This window comes from Thalassophryne amazonica, chromosome 7 (assembly GCF_902500255.1).
Source record: "Thalassophryne amazonica chromosome 7, fThaAma1.1, whole genome shotgun sequence".
Classification (NCBI taxonomy): domain Eukaryota; kingdom Metazoa; phylum Chordata; class Actinopteri; order Batrachoidiformes; family Batrachoididae; genus Thalassophryne; species Thalassophryne amazonica.
The window spans coordinates 113468219-113491725 of NC_047109.1; the positions used below are offsets into that span (position 1 = coordinate 113468219).

Sequence of the window (23507 nt, forward strand, 5' to 3'; positions counted from 1 at the left end):
TATTTTGAACTTTAAGGGGGATGAACCATCGTGATCGTTCGGCACATCAGCGGTTAGGGTTTTTTTTTTTTTTGTATTCTCTCACTGTAAATTCAGTCCAACCAAAGTGCAGATGTTTGCAGTTTGGAGAACTGACGTATCTGACGCGGCACCATATTGTGTGAATGTATGTATGATACAAAACCAGCTCAACCTGTGCTGCAGATTTTATTTCTTTTGCAAACTGAAAACTGCCTAAAACCATGAACCTGCTTCTGGTCGTTTCAACAAGCATCTCTCTCATGCAAATGTAAATCTTTGTTTTTGTCATTCACTTTTTGTTTTCATTATTTCTTTCACATGTTCATGATTTTTTTTTTTTTTTTTTTTTTTTGCTTTGCATGTGTTCTGAAATTTATGAATTTTACACAGAATATTTGGGGAAAATATGAAAAATAAAATTGCCTACAGATGTTCAGAAACACTTTTTCTCTCAATGCTGTTTTTAATAGAGGAAACATTCAATCAAAAACTAACTGGTTGATTTTACTTGTGGACAAATTCAGTTTTTAATGGTGAGTGGATTCAGTTGTATGTTCATAACAATGTTGTAAATAAATATGCTCGTAGGAATCCATCTGGTATTTTGTGCATCAATAATGGCGTCACAAAATAAAAACAAGTTTATGAATCTATCCGTCCATCCAACAAATCTATCTGAATCTAATACAGACTAAAATAACTTGTGCAAGGTGTGAGATATTTGCACTGGAGAACTAATAACATTATTTACTGTTACTGTTATAGAAAGTTGGTTATACTTTCAAACATTTAGTCAGCAAGTACAGGCATCTGAATTGGAGGAGTGATGATTAGACATCACAATGTGAGTTTCCTTTTCCCTCCAAATTGTGTAAATTGAAAATATGTTTAATGCATTTAATACAAAAATGGATATTGCAAAAAAGGATTTTTGCTTGCATGAGATGGGTTTTCAAGAGATTTGAAAAAGCCTTATTTCGAAAAACTGCAGTGAAGACACTTTTGTTGCATGAAAATTCAGTAAGGTACTCGTATATATTATATTCCAATTCTAAGGTGGAACTATGCTAGTATACTAAGGTATATTTAAATATCTAAAAAGGAAAAGTAAAATAGAGTACAAAAGAGTAGAGTCGAGCCACTTAGGTGCCTGGTCTTGAGAACCAGGGATGGTAGGTTGAAAAGCTTTTTTATCCCATGGGAACTCTCCCTACCCACCCAAGCAGCTCAAGAAAAAAGGTATATATAATAATAAATAATAAGACATAAGAAAGATAAGACATAATATATATAACTATATTTAAATATTAAGGGTAATAAACATACGAGTATACAATAAATATGATACTATATAATATACAGGAGTAGGTATTAAAATCTAAATATTATTACAGGAGAAGATTGTAGTATAGGTAATTTAGTATGTTGACTAGTAGTAAAAAATTTAGTAGGCTAAGCTATAAATCTGGTATTTTATTATAGATGACATTGTAAAATACTCAACACGGTATGTGTGGGTGGCATAAGAGACGGCGAGCGTGTTAAACATAAGAGATAATGTGATGGTAATATTGGATGAAAAAAGAAAACCTGAAAATGGCAAAAATTTAAGGAAACCTACCATTCTAACACCGTAACTATTGAAGTTACAGCTCTTGCAAAAAAGTCGCTAGAATGACAGATATTGTGAAAACACAGAGTCCATCAGTTAAAAGAAACGTATCAAAAGTTATTTCGCTATTCTGCTGTGTTGACATTCTGAAAATACAACTAAACTTTTGCAGAAACCCAGTGAGAGCACAAAAGCTTCATTTTATTAGGTTCCAGGTTTTAGGGTCTTGGTGCTTCCTGTCTGACTGTCTGGTTTTCAGACTTGTTCACTGACCAGGGAGTTAAGGTGACGACCAGATGTGTCTTTGGTATTCGGCCTCTTCTTAAGTCATTCGCTGGAATGACTTTGTGGAAGCATTGTGGGGGAACGTCTGTTAACGACATGTTGGTGATGCGGCGCATTCTCTGAGGATGATCGAGCGCACAGGCGCCTCAGTGCAGGAAGGGGGCGCCCACGTTTCGCCTGGCTGCAGTAGATAAATGGCTGCCTTTGAGAGATTGCAATGGCCCAGTTGTCTGATTTCGCATGGTGTAGTCAATTCAACGATGGCTGAGATTAACACCCTGATCTTACCTCTGCTGCCTGACCTGGCCTTTGATCATCTGTTTCTAGGTTGTCGAATTCTTTGAAATGAAGTTGGTATCTAAAAATTTCTGAGGTTCTTTATTAAATGGAAAAAGTTAAAAAGCTTGAACTTTATTTGATGAAAACAAAATGGAACATTTTTGGGAAAACTAAGAAATCTAAAACTTCTGCACCGCGTTGTTGGTGTGGAGCTGATGGTTTAACACCCTTAACCAGCTCAAAGACCTGAATCATTAGTTGGGTTTTAACATTGGGATTTCTCAGGATGACTTGAATTTATCAATGAACAAGCAGGATAAAGAAAAACTTTGAGGTCACAGCAACGTAAGATGAGACCTATTAGAAGAAGGAACAAAAATAAACTTACGTCTGCTTCTATTTACCAAACTTTAATGTAGAAAAAGAAAGAGCCAGATTTCATATAAGTGTCACATTACGTCAAGTTAAGAGTAAAAATGCAGCAAAACTTCACTTAAAAAGAAATAAATGAAACCTGTTTTTATGAGGGACAAAAGTGAGCTGAGGTTGCCAGAACAATTATGTACAAAAAATACATTTTACTGTGTGAAGCTGTTCTAATATATAAAAACAAAGCAATTAATCAAGATTTTTTTAATTAACATGTTTTTAAGTAATTACTTCAGTTAAATTTAAATGCAATTGTTACTTACTGCACTTTAAATCCTATTCATTGAGATTTTGTTGTGTTGCTCCCATGTTGCTCAGAGTCACCACAAGAGGATCTGATATTTTGATCCAGTTTTTCCACATACAACTAAATCTGTATAAGGAGATCGGGGCTCAGGCAGCCTTCAACCTGCGAGGCGAGCACGTTTACCGTTTGTGCCGCTGTGCTGTATTTATACAAAGTATGTTACGATGAGTTGTAGGGGAAAAAAATCACGTTTGTTTAGAATTGTTGGCTAAATATCAACAGGATAAAATGGATTCTGAAAACACTGAACTCGCACCATGTGACAAAATGGTGGCCAGGGTCAGTGCGCTCGCTTTGCAGACGGACTGTCCCGGGTTCAAGGCCGCCTGTGCCTCATTCTGCTTGTGTTAATGTGCAAATTACAGCGGTTTTATTAGTTGTAGCCTCCTGAACATGCACTGACTTAATCCTGCACGCGTTTGCCTTCTGTGCCAACGTTAGCGACTGGGTTTAACGGATGAACTTCTGAGTAAAAGTAACGGGACGCTCACCTCCCAGAATTCATCACCCTGCGACCTTGACGATTCTAATCTGGCGGGTTTCCTGCCAGCTCTTTGGCCTTCATCGGAAGCTGGAGATGAGGTAAGAAGAGTATAAAACGTTAGCTCTATGTTGACGTTGGCTACAAATGACAGAAGCAAAGCAACAGCTCCTGAATAAATCATTTTTCACATAAGCAAGAAATAAACCCTTCTAAATCTAAAAATGCTGTTTGTGTAACCAGTTAACACCTCTGAAGTTATTTACAAGTCATCTTACGGAGATGTTGACGTTCAGGCCCCGAGAACACACAGCATGCAATAAAGCCAACTGCTTACCGGCGCCATTTGTAGCTAACGTTGGGTGAAACGACCACACTCCTGAGATGGAAAATTTTTATAGATGACATCAGGGTCCATTGATTTCTTGCACGAGTGGAGTGGTTCTGGCTGTACGCTAACATGGCGTCACACAGAGATTCTTTGTTTCCTCGCCGTTATCAGGAAATTAAGGACCTTCTGGAATGGGAATAGCAATGGCACACAACCAGGGTGTGATTCGTCCTGGGATTTGAAAAAAATACATATCTGTACGAGGTCTGTCCATAAAGTATCGTACCTTTTTATTTATTTTTTTTAACTATATGGATTTGATTCATAAATTTTCACGTCAGACAAGCTTGAACTCTCGTGCGCATGCGTGAGTTTTTCCACGGCTGTCGGTGACGTCATTCGCCTGTGAGCACATTTTTTACAAATTTTACGGGCGTGTCAGAGGACAAGTTTGGACATGTCTATCTCGGCTTTCAATGCTTACCAGTCCAGTAAGTATCAGTGAAATTGTGGAGAGCTGGACATGTCCAAACTTGTCCTCTGACACGCCGAAACGGAGGTGTTTCTTTGTCTCGCTTCCAAAGCAAATCGGTCTTTACACGCGATGCCTCCGCGCGGCTTTCCATGACAAAATCTCTTGTTAAAAGTGAAATCTGCCGGAAAATGGCTGATGTCCAGCTCTTGTGATAACCAGAGAAAGTGCACGACGGTCTGGTATCCACAGAGCCATCCGTTTAGAAATGGTCCAGTGGCTTGTGCCGCGTCCTCGGAGCGCGGCCCGCTGAGCGTCCTTAAAGGGGTCCTTAAAGCTGTAGTAACAGACCTTATTCTCTGTGAAGCCCGTAAAATTTTCACCGAAAGCCAGATAAATTTTTCGAATGGTTTCCAGGTGCCAGTCTCTAACAGCTTCTGAAAAAATTCTGATGGAAAAAACCCCCAAATCATTCCGCCATTTCCAGACAATGAAAATCCGACAACGGGTGGGACCACTCCTTCTCAAGGCGTGCTCACAGGCAAATGACGTCACCGACAGGCGTGGAAAAACTCACGCATGCGCACAAGGGTTCAAGCTTGTCTGATGTGAAAACATATGAATCAAATCCATATAGTTTAAAAAAAATTAAAAGGTACGATACTTTATGGACAGACCTAATATACAATAACTTGGGTTTGGATGCTTTCAGTGACCACATCATGCTGGTTTGTGTTTCTTTTCCTTGGGTAATGATGCCATGTTCATTATTTTATAACTAGTGAGTTGAACCAGAACCACTCCACGCCTGCAGGGGATGGTGGGACCCTGAAAGACGATTGGGTGAGAAATGTGTTTTGTTGTTTGTTTTTTGTCTCTTGCAGGATAAAACAGTGGCTCTGACCGGATCTCCCACCTCACAGGATCAGAGATATGGGTACCTTTAACAATCAGATTAAACAGTATTTTTTAAGATATATATGTAATATTTATCCATGCATCCATCCATTTTCTACACCTACTTCAATTAAACGTCACAGGGAGGCAGAGCCTATGCCGGCAGTCATAGGGCTGAGGTGGGGTTCACCCTGGACAGGATGCCAGTCTGTCACATGGAAACATATAGACAAACAAACACATTCACACCTGCATGCACACCTACGAACAATTCAAAGTTTCCAATCCACCTAACCTGCGTATCTTTGGATGTGGGAGGAAACCGGAGCACCCAGAGGGAACCGACATAAACACGGGGAGAACAGACAAACTCCACACAGAAAGGCTTCACAAGTGCAAACACGTACTGGCAACAGTGGTTGGGAAAAAACTCCTTTGGGTGTTTTTTATTTATCACAGGAAGAAACCTCAAGCAGACCAGAGTGACAGGAGTGACCATCTGCTTCTGCTATATCCTCCTGGCTACCTTGCTAGTAGTCAGGAGGATACTACAAATAACGAAAGCCAAGCATACAAAGACAGAAATGTTGCAGCTAAGCAACCCATATATGAGGGGAGATTTAGAAGTTTTGAACTTGATCAAGAAAAGTAGAGTGTGGTTCTCCATCTCTTGTATTCTAAGAAACCAACATTTCTCCAGAATGTCTAAAGATTTGACTCACTGGGTGCAATGCTGAGGCTGGTTTCTCAGACATGCTCCAAATCATACCCCTCAGTCGTCCAGAAGTACTCCAGATTTCCCAGCAGCACCATTTTAGTCGGAGTAATCCTGGATTGCAGATGTCATTCAACAGTCTACAGAACAAATAAACAACAACAACAAAAAAACATTAACAAATAACTGGAAATGAAATATGTCATGTGCTCCAAATAAATGTATAAAATAATTTATAAAAATACTTACTTCATACACATTGGTCCTCAAAATGTAACAAATGGCGCCACCTGATGTATGCTTTGGAAACTACACGAACAAATAAGCTCAATTCATGATACATATAACTTTATCCTATTCATTATTTATTGATTATTAAGCCTTATTTGTTGTCTAAATGAATACATGCTCTGAGCTATAAACCTACAAAGTTATTCATCTGAAAAGTTAATTTACTGGATTTTCTGGAGTATAAATCCCACCTTTCTTGTATTATCAGCTCGTTAATTTGGGATTGTTGCGTATTGTTGCAGTGTAATTTTTGCTACTGTCACTTATTCTTTTGTTATTAGAGTTCCTTTTGTTTGATTCCTGGTTAAAGTAGATAATTTTGTATTAAGGATAAGAAGAACTTTATTTATATCGAAGGAAACAGTTTTTTAATTAATATTCTGTGAATATTTTGATATATGTCACACCGGAGTATAAATCGCAGGACTTTACGAAGTAGCAAAAAAAAAAAAAAGTATGCACCAGAAAATACAGTGTACAAAAGTCTCTTTAACATTTTATTCATTTATTGTAACATTTGTCAACTCCAAATTTGGTCTAAAGAAAAAACAAACTTGTACAGAAAGACTTTTCCACTCTCATGTATCTTGTGTGTCGTACTTAATTTAATGTTTTCTCTTGTTTTGAAACTTAACTTTTATTTTTACATTGTATTTTTTTGTTTTTGTTTCAGACTTGAATATTGCGTAATTATTGTCTAAACTGTATATTTCACATGTTACTGGTTTGTTGTAAATGTTGCACTTGTGTGTTTTAGGAGTGACGTGGAGGATTTGAGCCTATGGCAGTGGGAGTTCAGAGGTCAAATCAGAGCGCTGAGACAGTGGCTGAAGAAGATGGAGACGAGGCTGCTGGTGACGGACACGAGGGTCAGTCCGCTTTTCTGTCCACCGTCGTGTCACTGCATGAGCCCACAGTGTGAGAAACTTTACTGCCAAATCCTCCACAACCCATAAACGACACATTTCAGCACAACAAGCTTTTTCATTATCGTGTCATAAAAACAGGATGCGAGACATAATGCAGCAGATAACTGAAACAATCCTTCAAATAGTGCTACAAACATCAAATTTGGCACAAATACTCCTGAGACATTAGTCATCTGAAAAAACCTACTGGCCACTTGACTTTTCAGTAGGCAGCCAGGTAGGGGTAAACATTAAAAAAAAATCTCCAATCATGTTGAAAACTATACCACATTACTTGTCTGATCATAAAGATTCCAAAAAGGTATAGGTTAGACTATCTATGACTAAACAGAATGGTGACAAAAGTCAATTTCAGTTTTTACAGGGGTCAAAAGCGAAAGTTGCTCCAGTTTTTTTAAAAAGTGATGCAAATTACTGTTTGAACTAATAGGATTAATAAATGGGATAGTTCTGACTGTGTTGAATGTTTGGTCTCTAAAGTAAAGGTCAAATAAGGTCGACGTCCATTGGATTCTACGGAATGTGACGTACGAGGTCTGTCAATAAAGTAACGGTCCTTTTTATTTTTTTCAAAAACTATATGGATTTCATTCATATGTTTTTACGTCAGACATGCTTGAACCCTCGTGCGCATGCGTGAGTTTTTCCATGCCTGTCGGTGACGTCATTCGCCTGTGAGCACTCCTTGTGGGAGGAGTCGTCCAGCCCCTCGTCGGAATTCCTTTGTCTGAGAAGTTGCTGAGAGACTGGCGCGTTGTTTGATCAAAATTTTTTCTAAACCTGTGAGACACATCGAAGTGGACACGGTTCGAAAAATTAAGCTGGTTTTCAGTGAAAATTTTAACGGCTGATGAGAGATTTTGAGGTGATTCTGTCGCTTTAAGGACTTCCCACGGTGCGAGACGTCGCTCAGCGCTCTCAGCCGCCGTCGTCAGCCTGTTTCAAGCTGAAAACCTCCACATTTCAGGCTCTATTGATCCAGGACGTCGTGAGAGAACAGAGAAGTTTCAGAAGAAGTCGGTTTCAGCATTTTATCCGGATATTCCACTGTTAAAGGAGATTTTTTTAATGAAAGACGTGCGGACGGATCCGCGCGTCGGGACGCAGCCGACGCGGTGCGGCGGCACAGGAAAAACACCTCCGTGTTGATAACCATTTGTAAAATCCAGGCGGCTTTTGATGGCTTTCAGTGGAGTGAGTATATGAGAAATTGTTTAACAGGCAGGACATGTTCCAACTTGTCCTTAAGGCTTTCAACAGAGGTGTTTTTCCTGTGGCGGAGCGTCGCGGCGGCTGCGTCCCGACGCGCGGACCCGTCCGCACGTCTTTCATTAAAAAATCTCCTTTAACAGTGGAATATCCGGATAAAATGCTGAAACCGACTTCTTCTGAAACTTCTCTGTTCTCTCACGACGTCCTGGATCAATAGAGCCTGAAATGTGGAGGTTTTCAGCTTGAAACAGGCTGACGACGGCGGCTGAGAGCGCTGAGCGACGTCTCGCACCGTGGGAAGTCCTTAAAGCGACAGAATCACCTCAAAATCTCTCATCAGCCGTTAAAATTTTCACTGAAAACCAGCTTAATTTTTCGAACCGTGTTCACTTCGATGTGTCTCACAGGTTTAGAAAAAATTTTGATCAAACAACGCGCCAGTCTCTCAGCAACTTCTCAGACAAAGGAATTCCGACGAGGGGCTGGACGACTCCTCCCACAAGGAGTGCTCACAGGCGAATGACGTCACCGACAGGCGTGGAAAAACTCACGCATGCGCACGAGGGTTCAAGCATGTCTGACGTAAAAACATATGAATGAAATCCATATAGTTTTTGAAAAAAATAAAAAGGACCGTTACTTTATTGACAGCCCTCGTATGTTACCCTGTAACATAACTAAGCATGACAGATGGTGCAAACTATACCTTGTTACAACCCTATTAACCCAACCAATAATTTGCATCACTTTTTACTAAAATTTGAGCAACTTTACCTTTTGACCCCTGTACAAACTGTAACTGACCTTTGTCACCATTCTTGCTGTTTTTACCCCATAACTTCATAACGTTCAGTCACAGATTGTCCAAACTATACCTTTCTGGAATCTTTATGATCAGGCAAATAATGTGGTATACTTTTCAATATGATTGGAGCATCTTAATTCTTCAATTCACCCCTACCTGGCAGTCTATTGAAAATTCAAGTGGCCGATTGTTTTTTTTTTTTTTTTTTTTCAAAAGAGGAATATGTAAGGAGTATTTGTGCTGAATTTTATGCTTGTTTCACCATTTGCAGTATTTGCAATATTGTGTTACAAAGTTTAAATTTGATTCTGGTTCCCAGGATTTGACATTAATGTCCTGCTGCTGTAAATGATGCTCAACTGTTGCCTGCTTGATGATGATGTTTACGTTGTTCTCGACGGTCTGTCTTGCAGTAACATATCAGAGGTTCGGCTATTTGCTAATAAGCGTCGCTGACGTGACACCAGCGGGTTATCAGTGACAAACTACCCAGCATCCAGCTGGTCCCAGCGTCATGCTTATTGCTGTTTTCTGCTTCTTCAGTGTTGGAATTGACCCGTAGCATTGTGAGAATAACTGAAAAAGTACTTCCTCTAAACAGTCGTGGGTACTTCAACAATAAGTTTGATTTTCCACGAGCAACAAAGTGGCATTTTGATACAAAGTGATTCCAACGGTGCCCAAGGATCCTCAGGAGCATCCACCTGAATGAGTGCTGAGGACCCCAGTAAGTGGAAAAGGCCAAGTGGACGCCCATGTTTCACCTGGCTGCAGCAGTTAGATAGTTATTCCAGAGATGTGGGAATGGACTTGCCAGAGTGGTTGCCATTCAGGAGCCAGTGCCACTCTCAGGTGTTGTGGATGCAGTGACGCGCAGCACCAGCGCATGCTCCCAGTCGGACTAAACAGTGTGAAACATGCAAGTGTCAATGCTAGTTGCCATCTGACGCAGTTGTCGTTTTTATGCCCGCTGTGCCCACGTCCTCTTGATCATGACACTACGCTAACTCATGGATGTCAAAATCCAACCCCTCATCCACGTTGTGACGCAACAAGTAGGGTATTGCCTCTTAGGGTGAAATACGGTGGGGACCTTGTGTGTCTTGTGGCCACTACGGTAACCATGAAGGTCCAACAGGAACCCCGAAAATGAGACAGACGGAGGACGTGACGGGTTGTAACCCAACAACTATGAAAGTGGATGAAGGAGGTCCTTAGACCCCGATCGTCTGTGATTTCCCAGCCATCGGACCAGGCTATGGATCTATTGATGACTGTGTGTTTGTCAGTGTGTTTGGCATTCCCACGTTAAACAAATCAGGAGATGATCTTCTTCACCAGTGACAGATTGCTACTACTTGGACTCGTACAGAGGTTTTTGCCTGAGGCTCCCAAAAACCTGGGCCTAAGCTCCGGTGCTGTTGATCATTGATAAAGCTCACAATACTCAAATGCAGCTTACATAAGTGGGTTCACAACTCATGTAGACTTTGTGCAAAAGAGTGCATGAGACCATGAAACTGAATTTAACAAATAAATGGTAAATGGACTGCATTTATATAGCACTTTTCCATCTGCATCAGATGCTCAAAGCGCTTTACAATTATGCCTCACAGGAGCAATAGGGGATTAAAGGCCTTGCCCAAGGGCCCTGAGTGATTTTCCAGTCAGGCGGGAATTTGAACCCATGATCTTCTGGACTTAAGCCAAACACCTTAACCACTACACCATCACCTCCCCACAAAACATTAAGAACAAAAGAACAGTAATAACTAATTGGAAGAAGAAACATTTAGACGTTGGCTGTAGTTGTTTTTTGATACAAAGCACATAGATTACTAAGAACTTGCGAATACTGTTATTCCACTGACCTTCACAGACAGTGTTGGTGACTGTCACAGTACATTTGTGAATTTGTAAGGGGTCAGTAAACAAAGTCTTCTTACACTGGATTCCAGCGGAGTTAATCGTCCCACAGGCTATAGCTTACAGCAATATTTTTCCTCTGTCTGCTCTTTCCATGCAGATCTGTTTCTTCACCATTCAACCATTCACTCCATTAGTTCTCCTCTCAGTAATCATGCAGCAGGTCCAGCATATCTCCATCATTTAAAGGGATGACAAATGATTTGCCTACAAAACACCCCTGAATAAAGTAGAGCATAAGATGAACCGTTTTGGGTCCTGCGCGCTGGTTTACGTGCCTGTATTTGTGGTCACATTTGCCCTGCTGGAAATGCATGTGGTTTCTTTTCAGATGTGGTACTAGTTTTTTGAGTGTGGTACTAGTTCCTGCAGTGGGAAAGCAGCTAGTTGTTCCCTGAAAGGTAGCAAGGAGCCATGAGCAAATGGATAGATACTCACTGTAAGGGCAAAGGCATAACAATACTGCTGCTGTGCCAGAAAAAGGAGAAGGACTTCAAAATTAAATCAGCATCTTCTCATAATCATTCATTCATTCATTCATTCATTGTAAACTGGCAAATTAAAAAGAAACTCCTGCTAAGTGATGGAGTAATAAAAAAAAGAAAGTTATCCAGTGACTCACGAGAGTCAACAATTAATCAAGCAGCATGAAAGAGAGAAATCACAGAGGTGTTCCCAGACACGGACAAACTCAGACCAGCACTGTGGTGGTCCGGTTCCTCTCCTGCAGGGGGAAGTCTTTAGGTTAGGAGGGGGGCGGGGACTCCGGCTCCATTGTGCCTGGCTGGTGAAGTACTTGGCACTGGAGGCCCTCGACACACATGAGCGAACACGCTGAAAAGACATTTGATTCAGATGGGAAGAAGAGGAAAAGCAGCTGGAGGAAAAAAAAAGAAAAACAGGATCTCAACAGCAGGAGCGTTCACATCTGATTAATGAGGCTTTATTAAAACACAAATGTTGATTTTGTTGCTTATACCAATATTTATACAAAAAAGCTGCCAATCACAGCTCTACTGGAGCGACAAATATGATTGTTTTTTTGGTCAGAAGTCTGATGAACGTGGTGATGCATCACTTTTTTTTTATTTTGTTTTGTTATATTTCTTAAAATGACATAAGCAGCTTCACAATCCATGTACAAGCACATATACACATTTCAGTATCTTTTATGGTGTAATATTAATATAATGGTGTACTAAGTCAATTGTAGACAATCGATCAGGAGAACGAACACAAAATTCTCTCTCTCTGCTTCACCTCGGGGAGCTTTGGCGGCTGCTGTGTGCTCTGACAGTTTGGCGCTAAGCCAGGGGTGGCCAAGTTCGGTCCTCGAGAGCCACCTTCCTGACACTCTTAGTTGTCTCCCTGCTCCAACACACCTGAATCCAATGAAAGGCTCATTAAAAGTCTGCTAACGAGTCTTTCATTGGAGTCAGGTATGTTGGAGCAGGGAGACAACTAAAAGTGTCAGGAAGGTGGCTCTCGAGGACCCAACTTGGCCACCCCTGCTCTAAACGCTTCCTATAGCTTCCAATGAGCCACCCCTGCGCTAAGCCATTGACATCTCCTTGACGTTTCCTTGATCCCACTGTGTGCCGAGTGCATAAACATACCACTCTGTTTGGTTGGTAATATTCTCTGACTATAAAGCGTCTGAACTTAATGAACGGGTTAAATTTAGCCTTTTTGTACCCGGTGCCTGTCTTTGCACTGTGGTATTTTATGTCCATTAAATAGATTGGATTTGCACCGTCTGTGCTTCCCATGTTAAAATACATCCCTTTTGTATATAAAATTTAAACTATATACACTGGTGGGCACAGATAACCAAAAAATTAACTTCGATAACAGATAATCAGATAACTGAAAAGTTATCTTTGATAAAGATAAAACGATAAACCACCCAAAAAATGTATTGGAAGTTACAGATAACCGATAACCAATAAATTCCAGTATTGTCTCTGGTACATTTGCAACTACTAATAAACTGAATTTGAGTTTTAACACCATAATCGCTTCTGGTAGCATCAAAAGGGACAACAGACCCAAACGAGTCCACACTTCTGTCTTTGAACATCTTGCCCCCTGCTGGAAGCTCTTGTTTACTACATGGCTTCCAGCACAGAAGCAAACTGAGAGCAGCCATAAAGCCCAGCGCTCTACCAATCACAACGCTCCGGTCAGGCGGAGGTCTTGGAAAATAAAGCAGTGCTGACTTATGGTTTTGATTCATAAATAACATTAATACTGATAGAATAACTCCATTAATGTCAATTCTGTCATTTGTACAAAGTTAAAATATAACATATCTTTTAATGTTGAATAATGCACTAATTCTGAGGTTTTGTAACAAACACAGATTGCAAAGGATTCTGGGTAAAATGTGCCTCTGCTAAACACTTGATTGGTTCAGTCATTCATTATGTAAACCAACACGTTCATGTGATGTCTGTCATTTGTTGGTGTTTACAGATAAATGTGCTTTTGTAAAAACAGGCATTTTTACGGAGCCCTGGAAGTGTCAACACAAAATGTTTTGCATGTGGAGAGAATGTGTGCACGTTTTATGATGTTGTGCGCATGTTTTATGATGTTGTAAAACGTACACTCAATATTGTCTTGATACATAAATGTTGGCTATTCGCCATATTGACGTTTCAAATTCCGCAAAACCTTGGAGAGTTCGCCGTGCTGCGAGATCTCAGTAACATTGAGAGCTGCATTGAGACGCTCTGATCACGCTGCACTAACTGCTGCACACAGACAACACCGTTAACATCGCAACATAAAACTATTTTTATATTGTGCCTAAAACTCTCATGAATATATTCTCTGGGTTTATAGACGTTGTTATTGTGTTTGTTTTATGTAAACATGTGAGAATCACAGGCTGTCTCTCCGTTATTTTCAGTGGGAGCTGCTGTGAGCTACACTCGCTTCCTGATCATGTTGCTCTGGAGGAAAGTGAAGTTTGCTCTTTAACATCTTGATTATTGTTCTTTACAACACTGTTTGTCCTCTCTGTTCCAGACTAATATGTCTGAAATTCGGTTTGTGTTTATTAAATTCCACGCAGATTAAACGTAACAGACACAGATTATTTGTTATGATTGTTTTAGCAAGTTTTCAGGGTATCATGCAGCAGTCTCTTATTAACGTGATGAAAAGCATAAAAAAATACATTTTTGTAGTATAATTGCAATCACACGTGATTCAAATCCATATGGTTTTTGAAAAAAATAAAAAGGTCGGATACTTTTCTCACAGACCTCGTGTGTATATATATATATATATATATAAACACAACAGAAATATGTCTTCATTTTAAAGGTCGTCTTAGAGAATGTTTGCAGCTCATTAGTTGATTTGCACCTTATGTGGATGGCAGAGGAACCAGGATAAACAAAGTTAGATTTTGTCTTTCCATCGTGAAGGATTTAAGATGCTCGGAAATGTGTCACTACTTTAAGACGGTGCAGACACTTTGCACAGCTTTTTTATTTGTGTCGTGCCTTTATCAGACGGCATTTGACCTCGAACCTTTGTCATGTTAATGGTCTTTGTCTGCAGCATGGACCTGAGGGACTCGTTAGTTAGCGGCATGCATGAGGACCTCCCTCACACACCTGCTCCCAAAAGTCAGACACCTGCACATCTTAAACCGAGATGACAAATCTTGCAATTTCTTGAATGGCCACTTACGGCCGGCATGACAACTGTAAGGAGGTGAATTTTGTGTATAGAACTCATCAGTTTAACACATTTTAATGTATAAAGTTTTTAATCATTAAGGGTGTGGCTGCTTTGAGTGACAGCTAGTTTGTGCCAGTGAGCCATGTCCAGGTGCTTACTATCAGAGGTCACTAGTAGAGGCTACTAGCTATGGACCAACAATGTTTACTCTTTATGAGCATTTTATTACAAATGTTTGAGATAACATGGCTTGCTGTGCCGGTACGTCTACTAACATGCCATCTAAGAAGTGTGTGCTCCAATATTCCAGTTTAGGGGAGTTTTCATATTATGTCATTTGTATGTTAACACGGGACCATTTAGCTTGGTAATGTTAGCTGCACTGTTGCTCCACGGTTACCGGTGGTAACCCAAGTTATCCGTCATGAAAACTTCTGCCCAGTACTCAAAACATATACATTAGTAAAACACTCAAACCAAGGTTAGCCTGTTAGCATTACCTTGGCTGGTAACTCTGAGATGAGGGCGTGTTCGGCCTTCATTTGTCTCACCCAGGTCACATTGGTTTTGCCCATGTGCCACCTCTTTACTGGTTTATGGGTTGGCCAAGAACTGGGTGGAGTTGGGCACTGCCAAGCTGGTGACGTTTGGAGCCGCCCCGTTAGAGCTTCCAAACCAGCCTTTTAAAAAACCCTATGGGTGACGCTTCTGGTGCCAAGAATTAGTCTAAATCCTCCTTGTCATTTTCACAGATCCTGGATTCCATCCTGGAATCTCATGATCGGAAAACCTCAGAGAGACTTGGAAGGTGTCTGTGGAAAATCAGGATATTCCATCCAGGTTTGATCTGCTTTTGTAATCCCTTACATCTTCGCGGAGCTAATCATTTGGATGTGCATACCATAACTTCACCGGGAGGTTATCCGTGAGTGCCACGGTTGTGTTAGTTAAGCTACAGGAAGGCTACGGCGTTTACGGTTATGTCTTTACACATGATACGTGGCACAAACTCTGTACATTATGTCATCAGTCTGCACGCTTGATCACATTGGTGGAAAACAGTGATCTTTCCTTTCCTTACACACTAATCTAAAAAGGAACAACAAGATACCATAATGGAAGCTGTTGCATGTGGATGATCCTTAATACATGGAATTAGGATGAGTTTGCTGGTTCCTCTTCATCTCACAAATCAAGCAAACGTCTCTGAAAATCAGGCTGAGGTCAAAATTGTTCTTCGCACTTCCTAACTCCGTAATGAGGAGGTACTGATGGACAAAGACTTTCTGTCCTAACGGTCTCCGGTTTCTCCGTCTCCTTTGCTTTGTTCCTGACAGCCAGGAAATAGAATCGCTGCTCTCGGAGTCTGTCGTTATATTTGGGATAAGTTATTTTGCAGAGATATCAAAATAATGATGTCGTTGATTTCTTTGAACCTGTAAAACACTTTTCGTGGGGTCTCTTCTTTTTCTTCTTTTATGAGGCGGGACTTTGCTTGCTGAATGGAAACGTGGACTTGTTGTTGTGAATCCCATCTGTCTGTGAGCGGCTGAATCTGACGTGGAGCTGATGATGTGGATGAACTCCTCGATCCCAAGTGGCAAAACCCTCCTCTCAAACATGACTGTGATGTTCGGTATCCAGGCTGCCCAGCAGGACCTTGGCAACCCAGTCGGGAAGCCCGTTAGCTTTTCATCCAAACGCAGCACTTTTTCTTGAAAACTGCCTCGTTTGGTGATAAATGACTGAATGGTGCTCATGGTTGGACCCTCTGAAGGAAGCCCACTTTTCTCCATTTCTCTTGAAGAGGATTAATTACAGCGTTCTGTGGAGGAGCCGTGAGGTCGTATATAATTTGAAGCCAGCGGAAAACAAGCCTGATGGATTTGTCTTTTCATTTCTCTTCCTCTAAGCTGGCTGATAGGAACTAAAACATTAAAAACTTTTTTTTAATGAAATCAGGTTAATTTAGGTTTGTGTTATTCCATCTTCCAACTTATGCCTGTTCCGTCATTCCATACAGTTTGGAAGGACAGGGAAGTTGGCTGAAGTGTTCTGTGGCCAAGCAGGTTTTTGAACCACTTAAGAGGACTAAACATTATTTACAGTCCGGCCTCAGGGCACCGTGGGCTATACGAAAATATATGGTGGCCATCCAGGAGGAGCCAGGTAGGTGTCAGTAAAGGATCACACAGTTTAAAATTTTAACCCTCCAATCCTTTAAAAATTTATACCACATTATTTGTCTGATCATAAAGATTCTAAAGAGATATAGTTTGGACTATCTATGACAGAATGTCATGGAGTTATGGGGTAAAAACAGTAAAAATGGTGCAGTGCAATTATTTTTATTCATATAGCACCAAATCACAACAAAGTTGCCTCAAGGCGTGTCACACAGTTAAGGTCTAACCAACCCCTAGAGCAAGCACACAGGTGACAGTGGTAAGGAAAAACTCCGCCTGGCATTTTTCAGGAAGAAACCTCAAGCAGACCAGACTCAAAGGGGTGACCCTCTGCTTAGGTTACAAGGTTTTTTTTGGGGGGGGGGGGCAAAGGATGAGAAAAACTGAGTAAGTGATTAAGATATTACTAAAGTGGTCACCAGCAGAAGCCCTGTGCTTCATTAACTGGCCCAGAATTTCGATGTTTTGAGGCTGAGACCTGCTCCATCACTATTTACATGGTTTAAAAGGAGAGCAAACATAATTCCATACCACACCAGTATGCTAGCCAAAACAGCGGTAGAATAGATGAGTCTTTAGTCTGGACTGGAACGTCTTTACAGAAGCTGACTGTTTTATCTCTGCAGGGAGATCATTCCACTGAGGATAGTTGCACGATAAGAGAAGGTTCTGTGGTCTGCAGACTTTTTATTAACCTTAGTGACACAAAGTAGTCCTGCGTCCTGAGAACACAGAGCCCAGGTCAGTACGTAGGGTTTAATTAGGTGAGCTAGGTAGGGAGGCGCTAGTCTGTGAATGAGTAGCAAAAGCAAAAGGTGACAAAGGTCAATTTTAGTTTGTACAGGTGTCAAATGTTACAATTTCTACAGTTTTTGTTAAAAGTGATACAAATTATTGGTTGAGCTAATCTGGTCTTAAAAAGGAGTAGTTTGCACCATTTCTTTTGCTTTGTTATTATGTTATGGGATCATATACAGAATAGAATCCAATGAACATTGACCTTGTTTGACCAATACTTCGGAGATCAATTGTTCACCACGATAAGAACTATTCCATTCATTGATCCTAATTTGCACCAATTTTTACCAAAATTGCAACCACTTTCTCTTGGCTATAGCTGCCATTTTACATTTTTTTTTTGTTGGCCATGCTGTACTGAGGCTGGATTGTAAGTGTTGTTTAGTCCCCTTAAGTGGTGACACTCAGGTCAAAACAGTCTTTGGGCTCATGGACTATACGGGATGTGTGGGTGACCACAAACACAAATCTCTGGATCTCCTTAGTGTTGAAGTTTTTGTTCTAATTGCCAAATAGGTTCAAAACAGTTGTGACACAATCAATCCTGCAAATATGTTGATTTTCTGTTTGTTTGTAAATAGAAGTCAGGTGGTCCCAAATCAGTGGTCAAATATTCAAAGCCAGATTCATGCACAGTAGCTGTGGTAACCATCCACGTATGGCCCGGGGTATTGCCTTGAAGAAACAGTCTACAACAGTCAACAGTGGGCATCTAAAGTTCAGAAGGTTGGAGAGATCCTTGAAGATGACTCATGGTCTGGGTGGTCTTCATGGAGGAAGACGTGTTCACCATCAAGTGCGTTACAACAGATTATTGCATTTCAAGCAAAGAACTAATGCTGCTGGAATTTACCACGAGATATTTGACAACATCCTGCAAACACAACTTGGAATGTCAAAGGTTTCTGCTCGATGAGTGTCGTGTCGTCCAACCCCCTGATTAAATGTGGACCAGGCTTGTCACATCAACACAAAGTCCGGATTCATCCTCTGCCTCTGTTGAGGACCTCAATGGTTGGAGACTTTTCACGTGGCTGCGACACATAGATGGTTACTTGTGACGGGTGGAAATGGGCCAGTTGTCTTCTCAGATGGGCTGAAGATGGTCCCTTTTTTGGTAGATGCAGTGATCCACAAAACCAGTGACCTGGTGTCAAATGTGTGCAGTAGTCATGAAAAAAAAGTTTAAAAAATGATAACTTCCATGGATCTGATATTCCTTCTTCAAAGTAAACCTTTCATCTGCCCCATGTCCACGCAGATTAACGGATTTAACCGACCACTATCAGTGCTTAGCTCAGTGCCAATGCACACCAGTTGCTCTTCAGCTTCATTATCTGGCTTCTTTTTTGAGAATGGTGCGAGGGCGCTGCCTGTGTGCACCTTTTGTGAAGAGGGACGGATTCTGGCTAAATCATTTAATTAGTCCGTGGAGGATGAGAGAACCCTGAATGCTGGGATCAGGTGTTGGGGCTTTTACTACAATGCCTTCCTGGAAAAGCCGCGCCTCCTTACTGCCGGAATTGTTTCGGATAAATACGGGGAATTCTGTGGGAGCTTGGGGGGGTGCTCATTAAACAGCTCAAGGTTTTTGCACACACGTTGAAAGACAGACGCAGCCATCTGTGATCGGACGCCGTTTACAGTTTGTTAGTTTGCCGTTCATACTGTAAGATTCCCCGATTTTTATACATCGTACTTTAGTTGCTTCCACGAGTGCAGAACTAGATTAATATGTTGGGATGTTTTAAATAAGGTGATTCTTCAGGGATCATTCTGAATGAATAATCTTCACAGAGAAAGACGAGCGGATTTTCAACCTCAAACCCTCCAGAGCTGAGTTCAGAGTGCACATGCTTGTGCAACAGTGTCTCCTGGTGGTGTGGGGTGGTCATAATTATCATGATTAAATGGAAAATATACAGTTGTATGTAAAGGTTTGTGCACCCCTGATGATTTCCATGATTTTCCTTTATAAATCATTGGTTGTTTGGATCAGCAATTTCACTTAAATATAATCATACAGCAGACAAACAAAGTGACATTTGAGAACTAAAAATGAAGTTTCTAGAATTCACAGAAAGAGTGCAAAAATAATTTAATCAAAATTATGCAGGTGCATAAATTTTGGCACCCCAACAGAAAAAATACATGAATATTTAGTAGATCCTCCTTCTGCAGAAATAACAGCCTCTAAACCAGGGGGGCCAAGTTCGTCCTCGAGAGCCACCTTCCTGACACTCTTAGTTGTCTCCCTGCTCCAACACACCTGAATCCAATGAAAGACTCATTAAAAGTCTGCTAACGAGTCTTTCATTGGAGTCAGGTATGTTGGAGCAGGGAGACAACTAAAAGTGTCAGGAAGGTGGCTCTCGAGGACCCAACTTGGCCACCCTGCTCTAAACGCTTCCTATAGCTTCCAATGAGAATCTGGATTCTAGTTGAAGGTATTTAGACCATTTTCCTTGACAAAACATCTCAGTTTTTTTATTTCTGAGCATGGACAGCCCGCTTAAAATTACACCACAGATTTTCAATAATGTTCAGGTCTGGGGACTAAGATGGTCATTCCAGAACGTTGTAGTTGTTCCTCTGCATGAATGCCTTAGTAGATTTGAGCAGTGTTTAGGGTCATTGTCTTGTTGAAAGATCCAGCCCCGCGCAACTTCACCTTTGTCACTGATTCATGAACATTGTTCTCAAGAATCTGCTGATATTGACTGGAATCCATGTGACCCTCAACTTTAACAAGATTCCCAGTACCAGCACTGGCCACACAGCCCACGGCATGATGGAACCACCTCCAAATTTTACTGTAGGTAGCAAGTGTTTTTCTTGGAATGCTGTGTTCTTTTTCCGCCTCTTGTTATGTCCAAATAACTCAATTTATTTTCATCAGTCCACAGCACCTTATTCCAAAATGAAGCTGGCTCATCCAAATGTGCTTTAGCATACCTCAAGCAACTCTGTTTGTGGCGTGTATGCAGAAAAGGCTTCCTCTGCATTACAGCATTATACAGCATCTCGTTCAAAGTGCGTATAGTTGAAGGATGCACAGAGACACTATCTGCTGCAAGATCATGTTGTAGGTCTTTGGAGCAGGTCTATGGGTTGACTATGACTGTTCTCACCATCCTTCGCTTCAGCTTATCTGAGATTTTTCTTGGCCTGCCACTTCGGGCCTTAACTAGTACTGTATTCCGTGGAAACTGTCAGCTGAAAGTAACTGTCATATTATACAGAAAAATCAAGTCAAATCAAATCAATTTTATTATATAGCGCCAAATCACAACAAACAGTTGCCCCAGGCGCTTATATTGTAAGGCAAAAGCCATACAATAATTACAGAAGAACCCCAACTGTCAAAACGACCCCCTGTGAGCAAGCACTTGGCGACAGGAAAAACTCCCTTTTAACAGGAAGAAACCTCCAGCAGAACCAGGCTCAGGGAGGGGCAGTCTTCTGCTGGGACTGGTTGGGGCTGAGGGAGAGAACCAGGAAAACGACATGCTGTGGAAGAAAGCAGAGATCAATCACTAATGATTAAAGAGTGGTGCATACAGAGCAAAAAGAGAAAGAAACACTCAGTGCATCATGGGAACCCCCCAGCAGTCTAAGTCTATAGCAGCATAACTAAGGGATGGTTCAGGGTCACCTGATCCAGCCCTAACTATAAGCTTTAGCAAAAAGGAAAGTTTTAAGCCTAATCTTAAAAGTAGAGAGGGTGTCTGTCTCCCTGATCTGAATTGGGAGCTGGTTCCTCAGGAGAGGAGCCTGAAAGCTGAAGGCTCTGCCTCCCATTCTACTCTTAAAAACCCTAGGAACTACAAGTAAGCCTGCAGTTTGAGAGCAAAGCACTCTATTGGGGTGATATGGTACTATGAGGTCCCTAAGATAAGATGGGACCTGATTATTCAAAACCTTATAAGAAGAAGAATTTTAAATTCTATTCTAGAATTAACAGGAAGCCAATGAAGAGAGGCCAGTATGGGTGAAATATGCTCTCTCCTTCTAGTCCCCGTCAGTACTCTAGCTGCAGCATTTTGAATTAACTGAAGGCTTTTCAGGGAACTTTCAGGACAACCTGATAATAATGAATTACAATAGTCCAGCCTAGAGGAAATAAATGCATGAATTAGTTTTTCAGCATCACTCTGAGACAAGTCCTTTCTAATTTTAGAGATATTGCGCAAATGCAAAAAAGCAGTCCTACATATTTGCTTAATATGCGCATTGAAGGACATATCCTGATCAAAAATGACTCCAAGATTTCTCACAGTATTACTAGAGGTCAGGGTAATGCCATCCAGAGTAAGGATCTGGTTAGACACCATGTTTCTAAGATTTGTGGGGCCAAGTACAATAACTTCAGTTTTATCTGAATTTAAAAGCAGGAAATTAGAGGTCATCCATGTCTTTATGTCTGTAAGACAATCCTGCAGTTTAGCTAATTGGTGTGTCCTCTGGCTTCATGGATAGATAAAGCTGGGTATCATCTGCGTAACAATGAAAATTTAAGCAATGCTTTCTAATAATACTGCCTAAGGGAAGCATGTATAAAGTGAATAAAATTGGTCCTAGCACAGAACCTTGTGGAATTCCATAATTAACCTTAGTCTGTGAAGAAGACTTTCCATTTACATGAACAAATTGTAATCTATTAGATAAATATGATTCAAACCACCGCAGCGCAGTGCCTTTAATACCTATGGCATGCTCTAATCTCTGTAATAAAATTTTATGGTCAACAGTATCAAAAGCAGCACTGAGGTCTAACAGAACAAGCACAGAGATGAGTCCACTGTCTGAGACCATAAGAAGATCATTTGTAACATTCACTAATGCTGTTTCTGTACTATGATGAATTCTAAAACCTGACTGAAACTCTTCAAATAGACCATTCCTCTGCAGATGATCAGTTAGCTGTTACAATACAACAAGAACAATACAACAACTGCATTACAAGTGATGGGAAATTATCAATAATCCACTTTAATAGTAGGAGTCTGTACAAACGTTTTGGTAGTATTAAAGACTATTTAAAACAGTTTTGTCAACCTTTTTAGTATAATTGCCATAATGAAAACTTGGCTTGCAAACATTAACGATACAAATTATGAATTGGAGGGTTATGAATTCAATTATTTGAATTGACAAAATAGAGGAGGAGGAGTGGCTTTGTATGTTGACAAAAGGCTTAAATACATAACTAAAGATCAAATGACAATGGTAGTGGAAAATCTTCTGGAATGTATCACAGTTGAAATATGTATGGAAAAGGTAAAAAATATAATTATAGCTATTATATAGAGCTCGCGGCTCTAAGATTGAAGAATTTCAAAACTGGATAGAAAAGTGTTTTTCACAGATGGGCGATAAACGAGTATTTGTCTGTGGAGATATAAATATTGATCTCTTAAATCCATATCATCATCATCAAGTGACAGAGGATTTCATTAATACCATGTACAGCTTAAATTTATATCCAAAAAATTACTAGGCCTTCGAGAATAACTTCACATTCATTCATTCGCTACACTCATTGATAATATATTTACTAATGATATCGACACTAAAACATTCAGTGACTTACTGATCAATGATATTAGTGGCCACTTAACAATTTTTATAGTAACTGGTCTAAATTTAAAAAGAAAATGTAATGAGAAAATACAATATCGTAAACGCGTGCAATCAGAAGAAGCTATCACTGCCTTAAAAAATGATTTACTTCTGCAGGATTGGGAGTCCATTTACACTGAGCATGATGCTAATTTAGCATATTCCGAATTTGAAAACACATTTCTCGATATATACAACAAAAATTGTCCAATT

The 23507-nt window shown here is 40.5% G+C and overlaps 2 protein-coding genes across 2 annotated transcripts in view; both read left to right on the plus strand.

The window, feature by feature from the left end:
- The window catches only part of LOC117513519 (plectin-like), a 192198-nt gene that overhangs the window by 106878 nt on the left and 61813 nt on the right, over positions 1-23507 (plus strand). Inside the window, 4 exon segments of the mRNA XM_034173689.1 lie at positions 2945-3074; positions 3375-3515; positions 5102-5154; positions 6878-6989. Coding sequence (XP_034029580.1) covers positions 2945-3074; positions 3375-3515; positions 5102-5154; positions 6878-6989 — 436 coding nt within the window.
- Positions 1-23507, plus strand: part of LOC117514787 — a 44914-nt gene that overhangs the window by 2245 nt on the left and 19162 nt on the right. The window contains exons 3-5 of the mRNA XM_034175375.1: positions 3375-3515; positions 5102-5154; positions 6878-6989. Of these exons, the coding sequence (XP_034031266.1) occupies positions 3375-3515; positions 5102-5154; positions 6878-6989 (306 nt within the window). The remainder of the gene's footprint in view (positions 1-3374; positions 3516-5101; positions 5155-6877; positions 6990-23507) is intronic.